Below are 26,671 nucleotides of genomic sequence, written 5' to 3'. Positions count from 1 at the left end.
TAGGAAACCCAGAATCACTAAGGCTATGAATGCATTGTACGAAACATCTTTCCTCTTAATAAGAGAATATTGATGGGTATCCAGGTTTTCTAGCGTGTGTTCCTTTTAATTTATAAAAAATAGTTCTCCTTGGAATGTTAAAGGATTCAGCGGCAACTCTTGTGCTCATGCCATCTTGTATTGAGTTGAGTTTGTGCTCACCACTTGAGCGGTGCAAAGTATACCCAATTCCACGTTATAAGTGCACATGTAAACAATGTTTTTTTTTATTGCTATCCTTGTTTAAACCCATTATTTTAACAACTACAAATCACAATCGGTTATAGTATAAGCCTTTAGACGTGTACTTACCAATTTTTGTACTCTGGGAATCTCTGCACAGTATGATTTTGCAAAGCCAGAAAATCATAGAATTTCTAGGTCAATATTCGGACGGTTGCTGATAAAAAACTGGCGACCAGGAGAATATTCACGCGCGCGTTGGTAACGTATTGCCATGTTGCCTATGTGTTCTAGAGGTAGTAGAAATATCTGAACAAAATTATGAGGAGGATTACAGAAAATATAATTTTACATGTTCGGTGCAAAGTTTCCCTGCTCAGTGCAAAGTAACCCCGTTTTACGGTACCTACCGCAATGACAAAAATAGCTTAAGTTAATTTTTTTAACGTAAGTATAGTGTGGGCTATATATGTCCCAGCCGTATATTTGTTTGGGTTTTATATGTCCCAATAGTAAAATAAACCAAGATCAAGAAAATCATATTATTTATTTTTTCAAAGAAATACAACATTAGAAATGATAAGATGAGAAACATTCTTTACATAGTGGTACGTCACAGGCGGAGCATAACATGACCGTGCTTTTTTCTACTTTTTGCTAAACACAACGACGGTATCTTCTTCTGGTTTTTAAAAGGATAGGTAGATGGTCTCCAACATTAATCATATTTTTAGAGGATATTGTGGTTCTAACAAATGATCTCTTGCGAATTAAAGCAGCATTTTCACGTCCAATTCCTATCAGTTGTTCTGCCAGATTTACCAAGTATGTCAGAAACGGAGTATCTCTGTTACGAAGTTCCTTGAAGATTATCCAAGCATTAACTGCTGTGGTTAACAATAGCTTGTAATAAACTTTTTTCCACCATTTTAATGACTTGCGGTCAATGTCATATAGGCCTGTAAGTTGATCGGACATGTCTAGGCCCCCCATAAAGGAATTATATGTGTGTATTGCTTCGGGACAATTTACTGTCATTTTTTTATCATCTGTACCAGTCCTTGCAACCTCAACTACATGATCAGTATGACAGTTACTTAGGACCATTACTTCTTTAGTATCCATCCAGTTGAATGCTATTGTACCATAATTATTGCAAAGACACTGCATGTCTCCTCTTTTCACTGTCTTTTTATCAAATTGCTCAAATTTCGGCATATTCTTTCGAGTGGCTATGCAAGTTCCAACTTAAGGGAAAAAAACAAATGTATGACAGAAGGAAGTAATTTCAAAAAGCAACAATACTGCACACGTTAGTAACCTGGTTAGAAAATTCCTTAACCTTACCATATAAGTATTATTATTCTGTACGCTAACTAATAATCAATAATACCTAGTCTTTTTCCTAAGAATTTTATAACTGAATGAAGCATATATATATTTTAACTATTCTAATCCAATCCAAATTCCTAAGTTTAACCGGATTTCTGAGCTCTCCATGGCGAAGTCCTCCAATTAATCTCATACATAATTTAAGTTGATTTTGATGTTTATCCCTTGCTATATAGTAAATCAAAACTATAAATTACTTTCACAAAATTAAAGTGACGTATACTGCATTAACTCTGCATACGCGTATTATTATATACTCAATATAACTTAGATTACTATCTAGAATTAGACTCAACCTTTTACGCAGTAAGTGATGAGAAGCTATTAATATTAACCGATATGAATACAACTGATGTTATATATTTAACTAACTATATGTATAATTAGAAATGCTTGATCTAATAAGAGATAATTTATAGAAAATTATGATATGAAACAAATTTTAATATTTATTTTATTAAAGATTATATATTTTTTTGTTTATTCTATAAACGGGGCATCTTATTTTAGGTATTACACATTTCAGGCCCATTGAAACAAAATAAGCGTGGAAATTCCGCTTTAAGGTTTATGTTTTGCAATTACAAAGCTTTGACTATTTCGCATTCTCCTTTAGCGAACACTAGTATTTGAAATTAACGGGTTATGCAGGCCAATTTTGTAGACAGCAGCGATCTATGTATAAGTGTACCCGACTGTAATACAAATCGTTCATCCAAAGCTGGCCAATTTGTACTATTGGATTAATATCATCATATTTACTTATATTCAAGTTGAATCTTAAACCAGCACTTTGGAGTTTTTGAAGTAAATTTTTTTTTCGATTGAAAACTGCCTAACAGATTATAAGTTATGATAGATACTCAAGCATTGCAAACACTACAGTCCAACGTTCTTTTTATATGAAAGTTTCTATTCATGTAAAGTGACTGTAAGAACATACTACGAATAAATCACAAATGTCTTTGCTAATTAGTAGAAACGTAAAAATGTAAGCTTAAATTTAATATTTAAGGTAATAAATTAAAGAAAAAAGAATTAAAAAAAAGTATTTTTAGTCATTAATCATTCTTTTTAAAAATAGCCTAGATATGCCCTAAACTTTAAAATAGAAATACTTTCTTATGTTGAAGTTTTATTTCTTATTTATCTAATCTAAACTATATACCTTAAAATATGTTTAGTTAATTTAACTGTGAAATTTCTGTAGTTGTAATAGATCAGATTTTGTTTTTAATTATTGAGCTAGAAATTAATTTCTCCCTATAGTACTTTTTGGTACTCCTAGAGCAGCAAGTCTCTTTCCAATGTAAGAAGTAGTACATCCTACCCTTACTTTTTTAGTTTCTGGTATTCTGCATATCCAGCATATCTAACTTTTACTGAGTTTACGTCTACTACAAATTTAATTGCTACTACACAGTTGCATACTAACTTTGATATTACCCTAGGCTTTCCCCGTGCCCAAGTACTGGTTCTCTGACATAATTAGGATGGGCTTGTAATTAAATAGGTTCTCTTATCGTGTTCCTTGGCGAAAGTGAGTATGGTAAAAATTTATGTTTGGAATAACGTAAGATTTCATCAGGAATAAAAAATATGTCAGTGTTTAATAATAAACTCAAATAACCCAACTCGAACCTAAGCCGTAAAGAAATAATCCATGTCCCTCTACTTCTAATGTTCTAATGAACTTATAGAAATATTTCATCATCAAGGGTTTTCTACCACTATCTCCAAATATATCAGGTACTTAATACTATGCGAATTTAACTAGAATATAGTGAGGGTATATTTAAATTTATGTAGGTATTAAAATGTATTAGAATTAAGATTTAGGAATTAGACTGCATTTATAGAATGCGAATCACAAAAATATTGTAATTGGAATTTGTGTTAGCTTATAGAATACACGAAACACTCTTATTACAGCACTTATAACGATGTACCATTATACAGGATTTTTTTTGGGGCAAAATCGAAATATGCATACCCTTTCACTCTCGCCATCAGAGAGCACTTCACACTGCACTTTTAATTGTTTAAAATGGTTATACTTTTAATGTTTTGTTTTGGTGGAACAACAGTGTTTTTTTTTTAATAAATTTTAAGAGTAGTCACATTTTATAGCTACCTAAGAAAATATTAGCTAAATATTGTTTAGTCGTTTCAATAGCTTGATAAATCATACTAATACACTATTCTTAAACTTTGACAACATTTAAATTCTTATTGCTTTCTTAATGATTTGTTATGGCGGCTGTACAATATAGTAATGAAGATTATACCGATTCGTTACGAGTGTTTGGTTATTATCAAGGCAATTATCGCGATTTTGTTTATGTCTATTCTAAAAGGTTCCAAATCATCGTGTTTCAAGTTATCCAACATTTTCAAGATCTCCCAGAGACCCATTTATCCCAAGATACTGCAATACTCTCAAATTTTTGTAATTTTATAATTATATAAAGAAAAAGAGACTTAAACTTTGGCAATACAATTCTGTTTACCGACGAAGCTTATTTCACAAAGAGAATTTTCTTAATGAATACGTATATGCTAAAGAAAATTCACATGCAGTAAAAAAACACCATTTTTAAAACGAATTTAAGATTAATTTATCGGCTGGTATAATTGGGAATTTCATTATTTTATCTAAGATTAACGTGAGAGATTTATTAGCAGCATCTACAAAATAATTTGCCGGCTTTATTGGAAGATTTACATATTTATTTTCCCAGCGATATGTGGTTTATGCATGATGGTCCTCCACTACATTCTTCAGTAAATATTTGAATGGTCGGTATCCAAATAAGTGGATAGGTAAAGGCAATGACGCCCCAGTAAATTGGTTCCTACATTCTCCAGATTTGACTCCTCTGAATTTTTATTGCTAGGGACCTATTAAATTTATGGTATACAAAATAAGAGTGAATTATAAAAAGGAACTGTGGCAATGCATTCAAGACGCAACAATTATTTTGCAAGCTAATTAATGCAATGCAGAAACTCTGCAGAATTTTGACCTTTTAAGGATATTCTTTATGCAAGATGTAGGCTGCATCGATCGAGTTTAAGAAATCTGTGAATAGCAAAATATTAAAATTTTGCAACGTTGTAAGGTCATTAGGGGACTAAGATATTAAAACACTTTGGAAATTTGCATTATTTTATATTAAAAGTAAATGGCCCCGTTAATTTATATATATTACTTAATTTTTAATGTCTACGTGAAAATCTAAAAACTATGTAGGTTATAACAGATCGTGTTTTCGTTCGTTACTTATAGGAAACCGCATAGAGGTGAAATTTTGCAACGTCGCGCGTGTATGAGTGCTTGCGGCAGAGCACCGCTCCGGCCGGCCCGAGGACGGGATTATTAGTAAACATCTTTCGTGGGAGCTGCGTCATTTGGCGACAAAATGTCCCAAAATATTACGAGAAACTTCAGGCATTTTTAAAATATTTATTCAAAATACGGGTTTTACAGATATGACAATGTGCAAAACCCGCATAGAATTGTAATCTTAAAATGTTTAATATGCTGTGTTTTGCATAATGAAAATTAAAGCGTTATTCTAATAAAAAATAAAATATGAACATTGATAAAAATATAATGAAAAATCAGAAATAACACTCTAATAAACAAACTTAACAATATATCATTTTTTAATTAAAAGGCTCAAATAAACCGCCTTCTTTCGCTAAACAAAAACTTAACCTATTGTAAAAGCTATTTCGCACCTTCAAAAGAGTTTCGGTAAAATGGAATTGGCACCTTCGACAATTTTATTTTGCAACTCCTCTAAATTTGTTGGCCTACTAAATTCATGCTTGTAGATGGCCTGCTTAAGGTAACCGCACAGATCAAAGTCATTTGGAGACAAATCTGGAGATTAAGGAGGCCATTTAATATCGCCAGTCCCACTAATAAGGCGGTTAGGAAAAGTATTTGTTAAAAATTCTTTTACCCTAGCCGCGTTATGAGCAGGACAGCCATCTTGCTGAAAATAAACCGATCCCAGGTCTACATCAGGTAGGATTTGAATGGCAAGAAGAATTTGGTTTTGCAGCAACTCAAGGGCAACTACTTTTGGGCGTTTAAAGTGCCATCAATAAAAAATAGCCCTATAAGATTGTCGCCCAAAATACCTGCCCAAACATTCAATTTCTGAGGATACTGGGTACGAAACTAAAAACTTCTGTGCTCGTTTTCCTGAGACCAGTAACGAACAATGGAAGAATTGTGTTTGCCATGTAATGGAAAAGACGATTCATCAGAAAACAAAATATTTTTCAAAAAATATTCGTTTTCATTTGCCTTTTCCATCATGGTTTCACAAAATTCCATTCTTCGCCACTGGTCTTCAGGAAATATTTCCTTAGTTTTTGAATACTTGAAACATTTGTACCTATATTTTTTCCAGATACAAGTAACAGTTTTATTGCTCATTCCCAGTTCCACTCCAACACTTCTAGTGGACCGTGTCGAATCAAGTTCTAGGGTACTGCAAGCCATTTCTTCCCGCCGTTCTATATTCTGGACCACTTCAACAGGTGGTTCTTGATGTTTTGTATGGCATTTTTTACAATTTTAAAGACAAAAAGATGTCTCAAAATTTGTAACCACATTTAAAACCATTTTTGCACAAGGAATCGGTCTATTCTCAAATGTCACTGAAAACAAATCTCTACATTGTACTGCCGAATTGCCTCCATAAAACCATTTAATTAGTTGAACTCTTTCGGAAGGGGTATAAACAGCCATAGTGAAAAAAATTACGAAAAAACGCTCAAAAATTATTAATGCAACGTGCAGTAACACAGCAAAGTGAGGTCTGCTGACTTCCGATTCAAAAAATAAAAACGAAAAATTCCGCCGCCTGCAAGCCGCAACCAAGCGGTGTTGCCATTATTTTGGGAAATACAGTAGGTACTCACGATAACACGATCTCTATATTTCGTATACATTTAAAATATGTACGTTATAATTATTTTTTTTTACGAGTTGCATATATCTCAAATGCCTTTTGTAAGGGATGTATAGAATATGCTAAGATTCCCAGATGGAATAATATAAGAGTGTTTTATTAAAAAAATTAGCGTCCTTTTTCTGTTTTATAGAAAATTCCAAAACTATCAAAATACTTTGATATTTTTGGCATTTTCTGTTCTTTATTACACATATATTCTTTAATGATTGTTCCACGTTACTAAATTATTGATATGTTACTATAATCCATTGATGCCATTCCCGGAAGACCACCCTGTAGAGGTGATGTTTGAAAATTTATACTTCCTTTATGTATACTACTTTTTATCAAAAAAGTTGATATTTAAAATTCTCATATACAAATGGGTTAATATGAATAAATTTTACTTAATTGACAGAACTGGAGATATTATTAAACTATAAAATGTATTCCGGATTAACAAAAAAAATTTGAAACAATTGCCTATTTTTTCTATTACAAAATCTTGCTCAGCGTACCCACGCCCTTTCGAGCGTATGTGAATATGTCTGCGAAAAATATAATAAGCATTTCCAATGCGGTGTTGATTAAATTCTTTGCTATTGAAAAAATTGCAAGGCGCAAATCCAAGGAGCGTCCAGGCCAAGAAATTCTGAGACCATCGATTTATTCGGAAATTTAATAATTGGTATATGTTGATAAACTGTTTGTCATAAATAAGCTTCACCGGTCCGTTAAAATTAAAAAACATAAGGTTCAATAAACATATTATCTACAATGCCAGCTCAAAAATTCAATGAAAAATTATGCTGAAAATGAGTTCTTGTTCTGATTAAGTTAGAATTTCTGTTTCTCATTTTATATAGATGTGATCTCGTTTACACAAAATTAATCTTTATTTAAGTTATACTTTTCTAAAAGGCATTGATAAAATGTAATTCTTCTAGGATGATCTTCAGGTTAAATGCTTATACCCATTGACAATGATAATGCTAATACTATTGTTGTCATTTTGTATTCCAAATTTTACCATAAGAAACTTCAACTTTAAAGTGTCTTCCAAAAAAAATATCATATTTTAAGTTAAGCGCACCATTTTATACGGTCTTTTCCTGATCGGTCTTTAAAGTACTTTATTACAAAGTCTAATAACTTCATTTACAAATATCCGTAAGGATCCGGTTGATTTCTTAAAGGTAACCAGGAAACCCTTCCGCATACAATTGACCGTAAGTTTTTACACCGCAGTGGTCGAAAATCAATAACGAATTTTGATGAGTTTTACAAGCTCTTAAAATAATTGACAGTTCTGAAAACAATATACCATTTTTATCTGATATTACTGAACAAAAAAATTAAAGTATATATTTTGATTACCAAAACTTTTGTTGATATAAAACCATCGCTTCTTTTTAGGAGATAAACAATGCTTTACGAGTCATTGGTTACATTAGAGCATCATCAGTATTTTTGGCATTTACATTGAATTAATGAGCATAACAAAATAAAAATTACATAAATCTTACGTCGAGTTTAAATTTAAAAATATACATTCTGTTCCAGACCAAAACATATCGTTTTCTCAAATAACAACTGGTCTATTTTAAACCAATGCAAAAAATGATAAACGTGCCGCTATTTTTTTTGAAACGAAAATATTCAAGTTTGGCAAACCTTCAAAGCGTTAAATTAAATAATTTTATATTATATATTTACTTAGCACAGACACATTTTGTGTTTGTGTTCAACACTTTTGAAAACAATCCCGTTCAGATTATCTCTCCGGACAATTAAAGCTTCTTAAACTTTAAGTAATTTAAAGGTTAAACAATGCTTATGTTAAATTATAATAGAACTTACGGAGCGAAGCTTAACTATACTACTGAACATCGTTATTTTTTTGACAAATATTTGAGTTTATATTGGCCCCTGAGGCGAACCAGATTTCCGTATATCCCATATGATCTATTGGATTTATGGCCTACAGAACATCACCTTAGAAAAATACGAGTAAGTTTAAATAATTTTATTTGTTTTTTAAAGTTTTTTTTAAATTTTATGTTATAATTTAATAAATATTTTATTTCCTGTTTCATTTAAATTTAATTCAGTTTATTTATTTATAATTAAAAAAAAATTAATCTTAAGTTAATTTGTTATTTTCTGTTATTTTTAAATATATATGCGCTTTAATATTTTTAAATGAAATTTATTGTTAGCAAACTTAGATTCTTTAAAAAATAAGTCTTCTTTAATTAAACTGCTTTTCTTTTTTAGGTGAGGAATAATTTGTATGGCATTTAAATTTCAAGAGATATAATAGGATTATTTCATATATTATGTGTCGATTATATATATATTTCTTTAGTTTAGAAATATTGTAGATAAATACTATTTAATGGTATTAAAATAAGTATTATAAATAAATATATAGGAAGTGAATATATAGATTTTTTGTTAGAAATTACTTCATAGCAAATGCTGCTCTATGGAAAACGGGATATGGATTTTTTTAAATAATTTGGATATGTTGGTACCATGCTTGTACCACAGATGTAAATAGCTAGCTCGTGCGGAGCTATTTACATCTGTGCTTGTACCTTGCATTATTTATCTAAGATATTTTTAGTTTTGCATCGTTGCCACTTATATCAAAAAGGAGCATCGACCTTAATTTATTAAATGGATGCCCTATATATTATTTTTTGATAGTTTTTGATAAAAGAGTATGTTTTTTTAGGAAAATGTAGGTGGTTATTATACAGTGTGGTGACTTTAACTGGAATAAATTCAGTTAAAACTAATCAAATTTTATCTCGCAAAATTCCTGAGACCCGTCGATTTTTGTTTATTTTTTTTCACATTTCAAGATAGTTTTTGTATTCTTTCACCTACAGGGGGGGTCCAAACTAACCCAAACTTTTTTTTTTCAAATGAAAAGCCACTTTTTTAAACTTTCATTGAAAAGAGCCCCTTTTTCTGATTAAACTGCCCTATTTACTTTTGTGATTATCTAAAGGAGAAATACGAAAAAAAAAATAAAAACCATTAAATTATTAAAAGTCTCGAAATATTTTGTGTTGGTAAATTTTTGGCGTGTTTGTTTATTTTATTGGTATCGAGACATTTCCTGACATTGTTGTAGTGTCACTGTTAAAGTGAGTTTCAACCAGTTGTTAAATAAGTTAACTTATATTGAAAAAATGCCTTATTTATCCGAATCCCACAAGATTGAAATCTTAATGATTATTGGTTATGGGGACAGAAGTCGTACTCAGCTAGAGGTTGTCCACTTATTCAGGCAGAAATATCCAAATTTGCCTCCTATTAACTAAGGTACGGTTAGTAAAATCGAAAGCAGATTTCGAGAAGTTGGGCACGTGAGGGATGTTTTAAGATAAAGGTCTTCTAAAATCGATGAAGACACCCAATTAAATGTATTGTTAGCGATGGAAAAAAATCCGGTAACTGCAGCCAGAAGAGTAGCTCGCGAAAACTCTATAAATCTGTGCTAGAAATTTCAAAAAGTGCAAACAAACGACCTTATAAAATGCAACCCGTTCAAGAGTTATTGGAAGACGATCCAGATCGTAGAGTTCAGTTCTGTGAATTAATGATGAGCGCCATTGACGAAAATCGCATATCTTCGGAGTGGATACTTTTTTCTGATGAGGCTACATTCACCCTAAATGGCCATGTTAATAAGCAGAATTATCGCTACTGGTTTGACGAGAACCCACACTGGGTAAGGGAAACTAATACACAATATCCTCAGAAAACTAATGTTTGGGCTGGCATAATTGGCAGGCAAGTTATAGGGCCCATATTCTTCAATGATACTTTAAATGGGAAAAAATATCTAGAATTTCTTGAACACGAACTAGTTCCAGTCTTACGTGCCTTATATTCGAGTCAGTTCGATCCAGATTTGTATGATGAAAGAATCTGGATGCAACAAGATGGTGCTCCCCCACGTTATGCCCGTAATGTACGCCAGTATTTAGATGACAATTTTCCAAACAGATGGATTGGTAGAAGGGGTGCAATCGAGTGGCCGGCACGTTCTCCCGATCTCACCGCACTTGATTTTTTTCTGTGGAGACATTTGAAAAGTCAAATTTATATGAGCAAACCAGGAAACCTAGACGAACTCAAAGAACGTATTAGGCAAGAAATCCGACAAATATCTCCAGAAGTGTTAGAAAATGTCAGAAACGAATTTTATTATCGTCTTGGGCTTTGCCAACAAGTAAATGGTGCTCATTTTGAGCATCTTGTACATTAAACGCAACTTTTAATAATTTAATGGTTTTTTTTTTCGTATTTCTCCTTTAGATAATCACAAAAGTAAATAGGGCAATTTAATCAAGAAAAAGGGCTCTTTTCAATGAGAGTTTAAAAAAAGTAGCTTTCCATTTGAAAAAAAAAGTTGGGGTTAATTTGGACCCCCCTGTAGGTGAAAAAATACAAAAACTATCTTGAAATGTGAAAAAAAATAAACAAAAATCGACGAAGTCGAAGTCTCGGGAATTTTGCGAGATAAATTTTGATTAGGTTTAATTGAATTTATTCCAGTTAAAGTCACCACACTGTATATTTCTTTGCTTTCAATTTTACTTACTTGCTTTTTCTGTACTTTATATTATTCACGGTTCTTTAACATTAATGGCATATCTCGTAAAGGGAAAAAATACCAAAAGGTACTTTTTGCCATTTGAAAGAATTTTTTCGTCCTAATATAAAATTGAAAATGATTGATAAGCTATTGTTTTCGTTAGGTAACACATTTTGTGTGCCAACTAATTACCAATTAATTACTTTATTTAAGTCTTAATGAAACTATTTATTTATATAGGCATTAGCAAAAATCAAGTTATAAATAAAACAAGAATTAATAAAACACAGTACAGTAAAAACGACAGCACAAAATTAATTCAAAATGACCAGCATTATTAAGTCGAATTGCGAAAAGAAAACGTTGTCTTGTAGCTCTTCTTAACTTACTACCATTCAGTCATTCTAAGCAATCAATAACATATCGCAGATTCATTTTGCCACAAACAAAAATTAAGAAGTAACAGATCGAACAATTTTATTAAATAGTACCATTATTCTAAGCGCCTATACAATTAGTCAGAAAATATTTCAAGAAATTGTAATCTTTGTAGTGTGTTTATTAGTGCAATAAACCGGTGCTCTATTAGGTTGAAACTGCGATGTGTAATATTTAAGAAGTCACTTACTACTGACCTTAAGATTGTTAAATATTAAGTAGTAGTGGTTCACTAAAAATAAAATCTTTTATCTATCTATCTAGAAACGTCAAAGATCGTTTTTATTATTACTAAACGTCAGGTTATTAAGACAAAAAAAGTCAAAAAAACGAAGGTTTTCAAGTCACTATATGATTTTTTTTTTCAGTTAGTTAATCACTTTCTCTAATCGGCAATGTAGATTCTTTAGTTCTTTTTAACAGTAGTATTAAACTTTTTTGTATATACAATTTAACTAAAAAAATGTCTCGTCTTAGTGAAAATAGTATCCTTGAAATAGAGCAGAAAATAACAGAACTAACTTCAAAAAATAGTGCATCAATAGTGACTATGCTTGGCGGCAGTTCTTGTCTTTTTGCAAACTGACAGGGACAATCTTGAAAGCCTCGTCTTTCTAATTGAGAAGCCGTAAAAAAGAAAACAAAGCTCACATTTTTGAAAAGTCGACGAATTCATTAAAATAGTAGAAGCTTGTGGCGAGGAAGCTTCCAACGATTTGCAAAAAACTATGTTTTTTGGTTGTATATAAAATATGTTTTGGTGTATATACGTTCAAGCTGGTCAACGCAGGTCAGAAAACTAGCCGAATAGAGTTCAATCCCGTTTTAAGTAAGACTACTTAAGAAAATAAGCCCTGCGCATTTTTGAATTGTTGGTCAGGCATATTGTAAATCCAAACATCTGCCCTCTCTGACTATATAAAAAATGTATGGAGAAAAGACAAGACATAGAATGCGAGCATCTATTTATCACTGTGAATATTTGCTCACAATTAGGAAAATGGTATAAAAGCAGAACAGTCGACCAATAAAATAGTCAAATTAAGAAATCATAGCTTACGAGCAACCGTAGAATCAAAACCTGCAAAGAAATGTGTTGGAGAACAAAAGTTAATTAAAATAAGTGAACAATCAAATACAAAGTAACGGGCCCCTTACATGCAGATGGCTGCGAACCACTATATATATTTGGTTGAAAAAATGCAAGATGACCGATTCTTAAAAGTGTTTAATTGAAATTAGCACTCGCTCGTTGATTGCATTACCCACAATACCTATACAACTTAAAAGCAAACCCTACGACTTTAAAGCAAATATTGTTAATTACAATATTTGTACTATTCATTGTTATTCTTGTAGTTTTTAACCATTTTAATTTTGTTTTGTATTTTCAATTTAATAGAAATTTTCTTGATTCCAGTTTAATTCTATCGCGAAATATTTAAATAAAATTCTTTTGTGCATTAAAATACTCATATAATATTTTAATTCAACATGTTTTTCTTTTACAAATTACAATCGTTTGTTTGTATATTTTACGAAAATATAAATACAAACTCTTGAGGTTTTAAAACACTCAAAAATTATCGATATTTTTGATGTACTTGTGCAATTATCCTCGAAAGGTGCACTAAAGCTAAAGGTAATTTACCACATAATAAGCAAATTTAAGGAGAAATGAGTGTCCCTGTATTATTCCTACCTCATAAAAAATTCAAGTCAAATAAAAAATTGTTGTTTAAAACATAACTTTGCCAGTCCAAGTTATGAATATTTATAAATTTTAAATAATTTTAGACAACCAAATAGCTTGCTTGAATTAAAACGATTGAATTTAAAAATTATGTTTTTACGTAGATTCATTAATTTAATTTATAAACAGCGTAATTTTAACAGAAAAAATTATTCTAATACTCTGCTATTAATTAAAATTAGGCTAAAAGTTTGAATACACTTTCTTTGCACCATTTTGTCAATGATTTTCTAGAAAGATTTAAGACCTATAAAGAAACGACTAAACATTCTTAAAATGGAGATTAAAACTTTTTTAGTGCTCGTTTAAGTTTTTATTTTCATTTTAAGAATATGAATTGTTCGTGTCTTTTGGAACTTGATGGACAAAGAAATTTTATCTAAAATCATGTTTCTAATCGTTATCAACATAATATGGACAAAAAAATCTTGTCCTTATTTACCGCGTTGGCACTAATGACAATCCATAGAGGTTAAAGGTGCTCTGTCAATAAAAATTTAAATATTTTACTTGAATACAAGAGTCTGATAATACCTTCCATAAAAAATATTACTCATTTTAGTTTTTTTTTGTAATTAAATGTCTACGGCACTGGGATATATTATATTTTCAAAAAAATATTCTTTTCGTAACATATTTTTGGGTAATTAAGACCCCTTTCTATTCTGCACTTTTAGCGATAATGCTTAAATATTAAAAACATAACCTATCACACTCATAGAATTAATACAGCCAAATTATAAGCTTTGTTTATAACATAAATGTGACTTTGCCATATTATTGATTAAAAAACACTACACATTTTTCTAAAATGTTTTAATAGAAATGGTTGTAACAGTTTCCTTTTAGTCATATCTATATGTTTCTTTATCTGGTAATCCCTTAAAATTCTAGAGGTTGCCAACTCATCTTAGTTATTTCATTATTTAGCAGTCATAACAGTCCAACAGAATTTAGAGATATACAGAAGACAAAAACTTAAATTAATTAACATTTTGGTTAAGCACAAACTCTATAATGAAGTATATGTTTTTAATAACATTTTTTTGTAAATATACTTACTCTATAACACAATTAAAAAATTAAATTTTTAAAAAAAGTCTCTTATTAAATAATACTTATTATACGGTTATTCATAAACAAACGACAAAATTCAATCATAAATGTCTGGCGTTATTCCAGAAACTCGAAAAGATCCCTTGAGTAGTTTTTTTAACTAGACAATCTTAGCGAACGCGAACGTGTGTATACGAGCTTGAAATATCGGTAAGTAATATAAGATGCATAGCGAAATGCCATGCTATTTCGTACTAATTAATTATATTTTACAATTATATTTTTGTTTTGGTAGCCATACTGAACATTTATCATAAACTTAGAATTATTTAAAATGAATGCGAAATATTATGGATAACAGCTATTTTAAAATTGGCTCTATTTTTGTTTTTATTTGCTGGTTGACGTCAATTTTTTATTATTTATTAAGATGAAGTATTTTTATTAGTCATTAAAAAAAATCATGGCAATTTATTTAATTAAGAAAGACATCTTTAGTACAAGATTTTTTAAAATAAATCTACGATGAAAGAACAAACCTTCTTTAAATTCAAAACTTAGATTAAATATTCCACATAGTAGACTAAATATACCATTTTTTATTCAAAAATATTACATGAAAATGGAAAACGTAGTTTTTTGTCGAAAAAAATAAAAATCATAAGAAAAGTCTGGGTTTTTATGACAAATTTTTTTTATGAAAAATAATTCAATATGCTTGGGTAAATGTTAACTGACTTGTAAAAATTGGAAATTTTTAAAGACGGTATTTACTATTTTCATTTTCTTTTTTCAGATATTCTTGTTCTATATTTATCAAGTGATATATTTATGATTTTTTTTTGAGTTTTTCGAAATTACATTATATTGGGCTAAATCAATTAACAAATGAAATATGATTTTTGTATTAAAAAAACTGATATATGTATTATTTAATACAGACAAACCGCTTTTAATGTAACTAAATTATTAATACTCATATTAGTACTATTAATCTTTGGCTCACAACCTCTTTATACGGCAGAAATGCATTAATATACAGGGTTTCCCATTATTAATGGTAAATATTTTAATAGCAGATTCCTCTCATAAAAATAATGAGGTTAGGTTAAATTTTCCTGGTCCGAAAATAAAATGCAACCAAGATACAGGGTGATAAACATTGATTTTTTTTTTTGAATTTTGTCTATAACTTTAGCAGTTGTTTTTTGTTTTTAACTAAATTTGGCATTTGGAAGTTTTTTTATATGCCAAATCTAATTTTATTAGGTTTTTTTAATTATCTCATAGAGGGAGCCCCCAGCCACATTTTAGTGGTTTTTTGAACTCCATAGCTTTTTTACGCCCTGTATAATTTTACTTTTTATTTTAAATATGCATTCTGCAAGCATTTTTGCTTACAAAAGGTATACCTTAAAAATGTCTCTAGGATTACTCTTTTTCTAGATATTTACATTTAAAGATTTTAAAGACACCCATGAAAACCATATTTTAAACTATTTAAATTGCTATATTACATTTTAAATGATTGATGAATAAAAATTTAAAACCTAAATAATTACTTAAAAATAAAAATTATCAATATTTGCCAGTAAATTTTCCACATGGCCTCCATTTGTCTCAATATTTTAAAATTCTTTTATTAAAAGACCGCAGAATCTTAAAAAATAATTGCTCATTTCGAAATGACTCAGCAGCGGCTTGAATTTTTTCTAATAATTGTTCCCTTGTGTTTATTTGATTTTTGTAAATAATGGATTTCATGTATCCCCATACGCAAAAATCCAATGGGTTGAAATCAGGACTTCGTGCGGGCCAAGATCTTTGACTTCTACGTCCTATCCAGTTAAAATTAGCATTAAGATATTCTCTCACGGGTCTAGTAAAATGCGCAGGAGCGCCATCTTGCATAAAAATCATATCTTGGCGCAGATTTAAAGGCAAATTTTCTAAATAATCAATGAGTTTTGTTTCTAAAAAGTTTAAATATAATTCACCGTTTAGATTTGGAGGTAACTCGTAAGGTCCTAAAAAAATTGTCTTACATTTTACATTAACATCACACCAAATATTAACTTTAAGTTCGTGTTGAAAGTGTCTTTCAGTAATGAGGTTTGGATTTGCAATATCCCGTGAATATTTGTTTCTAAAACTAAAAATTCCCCGTCGCGGTCGGGTAAAAGTCGCTTTATCCGTAAACATAATTTTATTAATAAATAGGTGATCTTGATTTTGTTGTTCCTGGATATAGCGAGCGAAATCTAATCTCGCTGGAAGATCTGTCTCCAAAAGATTTTGTACTGGCGTAAAATGGTATGGATAAAGACGCTCACTATGAAAAATTCTTAAAACTGAAGACTTACTAATTACAGTTCTTGCCGCCATACGCCTTACACTTATTTCTGGATCTTCAGCAACCTGGACTAACACTTCTTCTATTTGGACCCCCAACATCTCGCTTTGGCCTGAATGAACCCGTTTCCCCAAGTCTCTAGTAAACCTTTTTTAAAGAGTTTTAAATCTGGCTGCCTCCTATTTAGATACAATTGCGCATAACGTCGACAAGCTCTTAAACCGCTCTAATTTGCTTGAGCATAAACACAAACCATATCTTGTATTTCCGAATTAGAAAAATATTGATGTCTAGGAATCTTAACCTAAAGTGATAAATAAAGACTACTGGCACTAACACTAATGCAACAAGTAACAATTAATAACAGAACTATTAATAACTAACAAAAATAACGCAATAAAGGGTAATAAAATAACTAATTGTGTGAGCTATAACGCGCCACAGCAACTAAAAAAACATAAATCGTGACAGTGATAGTGACTTTGTTTGTTTTCATTTTTTTGTTAGACACAGCCTACTTATTTTTTTTCAACTTAAAGTAGAAAAATATTCATTTTTTCTTGAGCGCATTGTAAGTTTTAAGTCCAAACATCTCGAGAACGGTAAATCTAGGTAATCTAAGAACGGACATTTTTAAGGTATATTTTTTTAAGGAAAAACACTTGCAGAATAGAAATTTATAATAAAACATTACATTATACAAAGTGTAAAAAAGATATGGAGTTTAAAAAAGACTAAAATAAGGCTGGTGGCGCCCTCTATGAGATGATTTAAAAAAATTTAAAGTTTTGTATTTGGCATATAAAGAAACCCCCACAGACCAAATTTCATTAAAAACAAAGAACAAATGCTTAAGTTATGAGCAAAATTAAAAAAAAAACTTAATGTTTATCACCCTGTATCTTGGTTGCATTTCATTTTCGGACTAGAAAAATTTAACCTCATTATTTTTATGAAAGGAATCTGCTGTTAAAATATTTACTATTAATAATGGGACACCCTGTATACTAATTATCATGATTAGACATATACAGAAACAAAACATCGAATTTTTTAAAAAACTTGGCAACGTAGGTAATTACATGTGATCAAATATATTTTTACTGATGCAGTGCTGCGACTTATATCAAAAAGTAGCATCACCACAATGTTTTAAACAGATGGTGGTTTAAATTCTTTATAAAAAATGTGACCAAATAATAGCAAAGAGATGTAGAAGGTTCAACTGATTCCCGAAGAACAATCTATGAACGAGACAACGTTTGTATCATTATAAAATAAAAAACATTAAAATAACAATATTATACAAAAACACAATAAAACATTTTAAACTTGTATTGGGGAATATTATGATTATCAAGAATCCGTTCAACAGAGTTAAGCCTGTGTTATCTTTTGTACTTTTAATGAAAGCTAAGGCGTGAAATTAGGTTAAAATATGTATAATATTGACTGCATTAGAAGTTACTGACTTATACTTACAGGTAACTGTTTGTGCGATTTCAGCTTTGACCAAAATTAATAAAATTCTTTTGTTTATTGGTTATTTGACGGAAAACACGTCATTAAACCTTTTTAGTTGATTATATTATTCATGAAGAATAAACAACTTTATCAAAATTTGGTTTAAATAGTTATTTCGTTATATTTTAATAATTTGTAAATAACCTTGTCTAAAAAATATGCATTATTTTAATATTAACTCAATAGTTGCCAAATATTCATAATATAATTTTTTATAATTTAATTATGACATTTTGATTATAAACAATGTATCACCAAGATATATTACTTAAAAGCATATTAATAATATAAGTCTAAAACTGTTAGAGATAAGTCTAGGACAATATAAAAAAAAGATTTAGAGGGTAATTGTCAATTTAAAATGCTAAAATATACCTATACAGTATATATTTGCGATATCACAGATCATACTATTTTTTTGTATAATCAGCCACGCTGCATCTTTAAAAGCAATTTAGATCATTAGATCAGAAACAACAACCTGCGTTGCCAAATTTTCAAAAAAATCCAATCTACCTTTTTTCGTTAAAGTCTAACGCGTAAGACAATATTTATTAAGTCTGTAGATAAGTTTAATCATGGAATTCTTTGAAGAAACTTTACAAAATGGGCTTTTATAAATATCTAATAGAGTTTTTCATGTCCTACTTATTACGTAAACCGCAATTTGTGGTGTTCAATGGGTTTAGATCATCTACCTACATAGCCTTAAGTGGTGCCTCCCCGGGGGAGCAATCAATCTATTTTTTTTTAATTTTTATCAATGAGGTTTCTCCAAATATTGACAGTAACTTTTTACTGTTTGTTGCAATATAACAAGGTTTTTTGTTTTGTTAAGACTCGTCATGACTGCATGCAGCAGTGAGCAGATCTTGATAAAGTTTATAAATGGTGTAACTTTAACAGACTCCCACTTAACCTTCAGAAATGTAAGAAATTGGCAATTTCTTTGCTTAAAATTGAGATTGGCTTTGGTTACCTAATAAATGACACTTCCAAATTGTAACGCTGTTCGTGACCTGCGGGTCTAATTAGATCAAAGACTTACCTTTAATGCTCATAAGATCTTTCTTAAAGAATCTAGTCTCCATATAAGATCAAAAGAACTATTTTCTAATACTTCAAGCAAAATAACTTTATGTTAATAAAATCAAGCCTAATATATGTATCTTTAATATGGTTTCCTAATTATGCAGTGCATATTAACAAGGTCGAGTTAGTTCGATGAAAATTCTACATATATGTTAGTTTTAAGGTGGATTATGTAGAGCCTGAGAGAGGATTTAGTCAGCAGTTAATGCTTTCAAGGTTTGATGGACTGTTTCTTCACCAATCTGCTGTTTGTAGAAATTTAGTATTTTCGTATAAAATATGCAACAATCAAACTGATGCTATAGATTTCTTATCCGCCTTAAATGTTTCTGTTTTCTGCATCCCTACAAAAAGGCATAATGTATTTTATCTAAGCACTAACTTGGCTAAGAAAGAGCCCATATATTAAGCATATAACTGGTTCAATGATGTTTAGTCACGGGTTGATGTTGATCTAGTTGTCATGACTTTAAATAATTTTAAATCTGTTGTTTCAGATAGAATTGAGTTCATCGTTGATTAAGCAACTACCTACTGTTAATTTTAAATTATACCAATTAGTGAGTTTGATCTTTGTATTTGTTATATTACTGAAATTATTATATTTCTGTCAATACTTTAATAATTATTTTCATATTAAGATTTGTTTTCTTTTTGGACAATAAAAATCTGTATTTGGATTTAAATTGAGTCAACCAATACAAATTAAATCTAGGTAATGCTTTCCTAAAAAAATATATTTTTAAAGTAAAGATTTCGAGAAAATTAAAACAAAAAAACACACAAATCGGTAGGAGGATCCTGAAAATGCATCGTTGCTCATTAAACGTAATTGATAATTAGAAACATTAGATATTTAAGAAGAATTACGCGCCCTGCTACTTTATTTTATCGCAATTATTTTCTGAAAATTAATTAAATTTTACAAAAAAAGTGTTTTTTTTTTAATTACTTTTATAGTAATTCTAAATAACACGCGATAGTATATTTAAATAATATATCTGCAATTTCATTTTGTAATAGACAAAATGCTTACTCTCACCTACGATCCGATATTCGGCCACAAGTTTTATCAACACGTGCCCTATTCGAAGTACTACGTAGACTATAATATAAGAGGACCTATGGATTTTTATGAACCTACAAGGAAAAGCAGTTGGTACCCTCATTATTGGCCATCCCATTTAATGGAAAGAACTCCTACAGAGTATTCGCTTAGAAGTTTGAGAGTAAGTAAAATTCAAGGATGTTATTTGAATTATAAGTTATTACATTAAAATTATTTATTAAAAAGACCATTGTTTTAAATAATTTTTGTTTACCGAAAGAAAGCATATACTTTTGTCTTGTTGACTAAATATAATGGCCAATTTTCTTTTCTGTGGAATAAAACAATAGTACTCTTACCACGGAAGCAAATAAAAAATGCCTTAGTTGCATTTTTGTTACATTGCAAGTAAAATTACGTGCAATCTTAAAAAAAATTATTTCCTCTTCAAGTTCAAGATATACTTTAAATTTTTAATTAAATCATTTTTTTTTCAGCTTCGTAATCACCTCTATCGCCTAAGCTCGAGCCTGTAAATTCTTGACAGCATACATCAAAATCTGCTATGATATTTATTTACTTTTATTTTTTATCCCTAAATAAATAAAAAGATGAAATAAATATGACAATGAAAAAATTGATTTTTTTAAATACCCTTTTTTCAGTAGTAAGAAGTGCCTTAATATTAGATTTAGCTCTTTCACCAGTTAACCGGGTATCGTTTTTGGTCTTATATCCAAAGTGCAAAAATAAAAATACATCCATTTGTAAGAAGAAATTGACCCGGTTTAGTCGATGCCACAGATAATTTATTTTGGTTACCTGTAAAATAACTTCCTTCAATCTGTTAAATATTCTGACAAATAATGTAAATAGCAAGTAGCAATCCACTTGTGACAGGTAAAAAACAGAGTTTATGATAGGACTCAAAAAAGAAGGAGTACAATCACAACACACTTGGTATGCCATCAGACCTAATGTCAAAAAAAAAACCAAACACAAGTATATACTACTCGGTCAACATACCAGACCGAGCGGACTAGGATCAGAAACGGATGAAATTAGAGAAAGCGGACATCCCAGTATATTTAGAGGGCTCGAAAACCAAGTTTGGAGTAGAAGCAGGAATATACTGCACTAGCCCAAGGACAGAAATATCTATCTGCCTAAGTACATGCCAATGAAATTTGTAAAATCTGTATTGTTGTGACGAATTCATAATGAGTTACTTATTATATTGGGTATTACGTCACTTATAGCAAAAATCAATTTAGAAATTTTTATCTCACACGCTCAACAATTGAAAAGAAGAAGAAAATAGACTTATTCACGTATTTAAAAGAAATATAAACTTAAATCTGTAACGATACCGTTTGATATACTTAATTTAATTTAAGTTCAATAAGTTTTAAATACAATAATTTACTTGAGGTATAATAGATTTTTTATATACCTAGGAGCTGAGGTTCAATCTATTAATCTCTGAGCTCGTTTCTTCTTTTCAATATCCTACCTAACTTTGTTATGAATATTACAATTAAAAAACGATAAAAAACAACAAGAAGACCTACTTTTTTTAAAAATACCTAATTTTTTTTAAAAAAGGAGGTCTTCTTGTTGTTTTTTATCGTTTTTTAATTGTAATATTCATAACAAAGTTAGGTAGGATATTAAAAAGAAGAAACGAGCTCAGAGATTAATAGATTAAACCTCAGCTCCTAGGTATATAAAAAATCTATTATACCTCAAGTAAATTATTGTATTTAAAACTTATTGAACTTAAATTAAATTAAGTATATCGAACGGTATCGTTACAGATTTAAGTTCATATTTCTTTTAAATACGTGAATAAGTCTATTTTCTTCTTCTTTTCAATTGTTGGGCGTGTGAGATAAAAATTTCTAAAATGATTTTTGCTATAAGTGACATAATACCCAATATAATAAGTAACTCATTGAAATTTGTGTAAGAATGCTTACCCAAATAGAACTTAAAAACAGAACCATCAAACTCAAAACCCTACCTGCATATCTAGAGCAATATGAAGCTGCCAAAACGAGCTCATACTGCTTGGGGAAGGGAACAAAATTACATGCTGGGCTTACAGGAAATGAGGCGCCTAACAAGCTAGCCAAAAAAGAAGCAGAATCAAAACACACAATCACAAACCTGGTGCACAACAAAGCAAAGTGCTACTGGAAGGGATTACCAGGACATAACTATACGAAGACTTTCATACCGGACGTAACAAGGAAGATAACAGATACCATAAGGGAACTTAACAGGAAGTACCTAAAAGCCCTAACGGGAATGTATACCGACCACTGCAAACTCCGTTACGACATAAATAGGATTCGTTTGGCGGAAATCGCCGAATGCAGACTATGCATCGAGAAAGACGAGTCTGCAGAGCACATCCTATGCAGATATCCGATACTAGAGAGAATCAGGCAGGCCTTCTTTGGGAATGCCTTACCTAAGACAAAAGACATTAAGAATGCTTCTTTCCATCAAATTATCAAACTCTTAAAGAGGACAGACCTGATTGGGGAAGTATAAACACCTAAGAGTGAGCCACAATAGACCTAGGGTTGCAGTGGAGGGACACAAGGTGCCCCACTCACAACAAACCTAACCTAACCTAGGACCCAAAATAATTTATGTCTAAGAGATTATAAGAGATGCCTTTTACTTTTATGCTCATAGGAATTGTTTCCATAACTGACCATAATATGTGCCACTCGTCAATTTTGATAAAAATGTCGACTCTTATTAACTTAGTCATGAGACACGTTAGAAAGTATTTACATTAACTTTCACTTTGAAATCAAATACTTCTCCAGCCATACTTCATCCCAGTGAAGCAGAATAAATGTGGAGCAGACTTTCCATATGCACTTTGTCCCATGCAAATTAAATAATGAAAATACCTTGAACTTTCTATATGGTATATGTCCATTACCAGTAGACAAACTAACAGAAGTTTGTCCTTGCACCGTGGACTTATTGCCATTTGTTTGTCGTTATACTTATTGCGGTTAGAAGTGTTTATTTTGAGTACTTTCAAGTTCTTTGTTTTTTACGAAATAAATTTAAAATAATGGATTTCCCTGTAACAGGGGATCATATAGTTGGTGATACGGATCGTGGTAGTAGAAAAAGGAAAAAAAATCTTACGTCTAAAGAGCGTAAAAGTAATGTCAGGTAAGTCTTACCTTTCCGGTACGCGGCCATTCGTATTTGCCAGCGGATCGTGTTTTTCGGGCAAATATAAAAAGTTACACGATCCTACAGTACAATAAAAACACCTACAAAATATCATGAGATATAATCCAAGAAGGGAGACGTTAGACAACTTGGTAAGGACTGGGTTGTTTACGATATAAAAACTGCGTTAACCTCTTTAAAGAAAATCAGGGGCAAATTGGATTAATGATCCTGAGTTAACATGGTTGCAACCTATTCTCTCTAATAACCATGAACAAAATGAGAATCAAGTGAACCAAGATGAAACTAAGGGTGATAATGCTAGCGAAGAAGGTGACATGCTATGTGATTGCAATAATGATGACGACGGGGACCTCTATGACATTTAAAAATATTTTGTATATCAAAAATAAAATACTGATCTTATAAACCTACTTACGTTTTTTCATATCCTTGCTATACTTATTCATGCCGCTTTGTATAGACAAACAAAATGCAATTTGTCCAAGGTTGAGAAACTAAATGCAGACACGTAGCAGTTTTTGCTTATTTGCCAAAATTACAAAAAATGGACAAAATGCATCTAGAAAGTCTGCTCCTCAAATATGGTTTGAGGTTTGAATGATTTTATTATTAAAAGCTACTTAAAGTAGTAATATCTATTGATGGTTACTAGTTTGTTGGCTTGTCAGATGATTTAGGGTTTTCATTTTGCACTTAAATAGGTAAATAAAATACGAAAAGAATAATATTGAATATTTAACGGTTATCAAACATCAAAAATAACTGAGTATATAGAATATGCGCAAAACTAAAATATAATTAAACTAATTCATTACATTTCATGGCTGATATAAATAATGAATTTCTTTGTAAAACGTTAGGGTTCATCAAAACTTAGGCGCAAGAACGAAATACTATAGACGACAAATATTCTGAAAAATCGATCACGACAGTTAAGAGACTTGCTTGCTTGGCATTAAACGCATACTGATAATATAATATATTAAATAAAAATAAAGTTAAGTTTATGATAGAATGTTTAATAATACCACTGTTTAAAAGTAAAAACGGGAAACATTGTTTGAATGTTTAATCTTTTCAGAGTCAGTGACCTTAATTCATATTTTGAAGCAGGAATGCTAGATGGTGCTACAAGTATTCATTTCGATAGCTGGGCAAGAATGAATGCTCTCGCACTAATTATAGACTAAAGCTATCCTTTTATCAAATCCCTTTATCAAATTATTAAAAGGCATTTATTTCCTAATAGTCGCAATAGGGTAATAGCAATATAGTTTTGAAACGAATTAAGTTTCAAAGTTTCTTACGTGGAAGGTTCTTGAATAAGAAGTCTTCAGAAATTAGCCTTAGTAAAATGTTCTCACTTTAAATTTGGCAGGTTTTTTTATTCACCAAATAATTTACGGAAAAATTGGTCTCATCACTTAATTTGGAAGACCGATAAGATGATGTATCATATCGTCAAACAGAACTTTGAGCGCCCGAGCTACAACATTTCTAAAATTCACCAAATACTCCTGGTTAAATATTTTTTAATACACTGGCCTACCAAATTGTCAACTAAGAATACGTTTGACATATACTAAATTTTTAACCTATATTTTACACTAAAACCTTAAACCACTAATTTAATAATACTTTAGTAATTGTATAATAATATTTATTTAGAGCATTCACACTGATAAATAATTTCCTTGCAATATTTAATATTAAACTGCTAGACCTATATGATTAATATTAGGGACTTTTGACGGATTTTTGCTTAAGAACAGGTTGTTTGATAAAATTTTAATTTTTTTATTAATGTTATATTAATAAATTTCGTAAAAACTAAAATTTGGTTGATTGATATAAGCTGATAAACTAGTTTTCAAAAATAGGGTAAATACGAATTACTTGTGTCAAAACTTCATAATTCCCATTAGCTAAAGACACTATTAAATATGCGTTCTTTTAAATCTACGATAATGATATGTATTTATTCCTTTTTAATTCTTAAAGGAGGTTTATTTTATGGAGGTTTTATTATATTTCAGTCTGAAACGATATTTACTTTCAAATTAAAAATAGAAACAAACGTGTTTTTTCTGTTATATATGTTAATACATAAATATTTATTTACAGAAAGCTTATGGTTTTACCCAAAAGCAAGAAATATTTCGTATGATATATTGAAGCACATAAATTATACTCTAAGATGAAACCAATGTAGCACGATGCTATTCCCTATACAAAATATAAAATAGAAATATCACAGATATATAGGACACAATATGTTGTATATTTGATGAGTAAAAGACCATTATAGTTTTAAAATTTACTGTTGAGGTTAAAAATCTCCTGCGTCAGAAAGTAGGTGAAGCTGTACGTTAAATGCCCCCGTAATAAACCGTGGTCCTTGGTAAAAGTGGAACACATAAAATTCTGTCTGATGGGTAAGCAGGTTATAAATCTTCTTGGCTTTTCTTAGCGGGAGAGTTGGTAATTTGTTTTTCGCTAAAAGTGGAAATTCTTTTGTTGTTGTTTTTAAAAGCTTAGAATTCTCGTAGATTGTCTTAATGTTTTTTTTATAGACAAGGTCAGGAAACTGAGGAGATATGAATTCATATCTTTTTTAGGAAAGGTCTGAGCGCCTGATGCATAAAGTCATCACATTTAAGGCCAAGGGTACTTAGCTGCGAAAAAAAACTGGATTTTTTAATGTAAAAATTTGTGTACAATATGGATATTTTTGTAATGTTTTAAATATCGCTTTCAGAACATAAAGTAAGCCGATGCATATCCTTTTATTGCAAAAGACTGATATTCCAAATGTTAAAAATATGTGCAAACATGAATTATCCAAAAAATTAGGACGCAGAAAATATTTTTTAGTTCAGTAGGGTATGAGTGTCATATTGCGCCATACACACAATGCTGTGGTAAGTCCGAAAGCAAACAAAAATTTTAAAACACGATTTTGCTGTTTTCGTCT

At 30.4% G+C, this 26,671-nt stretch overlaps 1 protein-coding gene across 11 annotated transcripts in view; it reads left to right on the top strand.

Annotated features, from left to right (window-relative positions):
• Positions 1 to 26,671, top strand: part of LOC126735053 (uncharacterized protein CG45076-like) — a 374,536-nt gene that overhangs the window by 144,027 nt on the left and 203,838 nt on the right. For 2 of the 11 annotated variants that reach the window (XM_050438940.1, XM_050438945.1), the window contains exon 2: positions 20,442 to 20,647. The exons of 7 other annotated variants lie outside the window; for them this stretch is intronic. In XM_050438940.1, coding sequence (XP_050294897.1) covers positions 20,442 to 20,647 — 206 coding nt within the window. Of the gene's footprint in view, positions 1 to 8,315; positions 8,598 to 14,508; positions 14,660 to 20,441; positions 20,648 to 26,671 lie in introns of those variants that run through there. 2 more of the 11 variants (XM_050438944.1, XM_050438943.1) reach the window with 2 other exon arrangements.

The sequence above is a fragment of the Anthonomus grandis genome, chromosome 4 (assembly GCF_022605725.1).
Source record: "Anthonomus grandis grandis chromosome 4, icAntGran1.3, whole genome shotgun sequence".
Taxonomy (NCBI): domain Eukaryota; kingdom Metazoa; phylum Arthropoda; class Insecta; order Coleoptera; family Curculionidae; genus Anthonomus; species Anthonomus grandis.
Note: the sequence above shows the minus strand (reverse complement) of the source record. Positions and strands in the feature narration are given on the sequence as shown.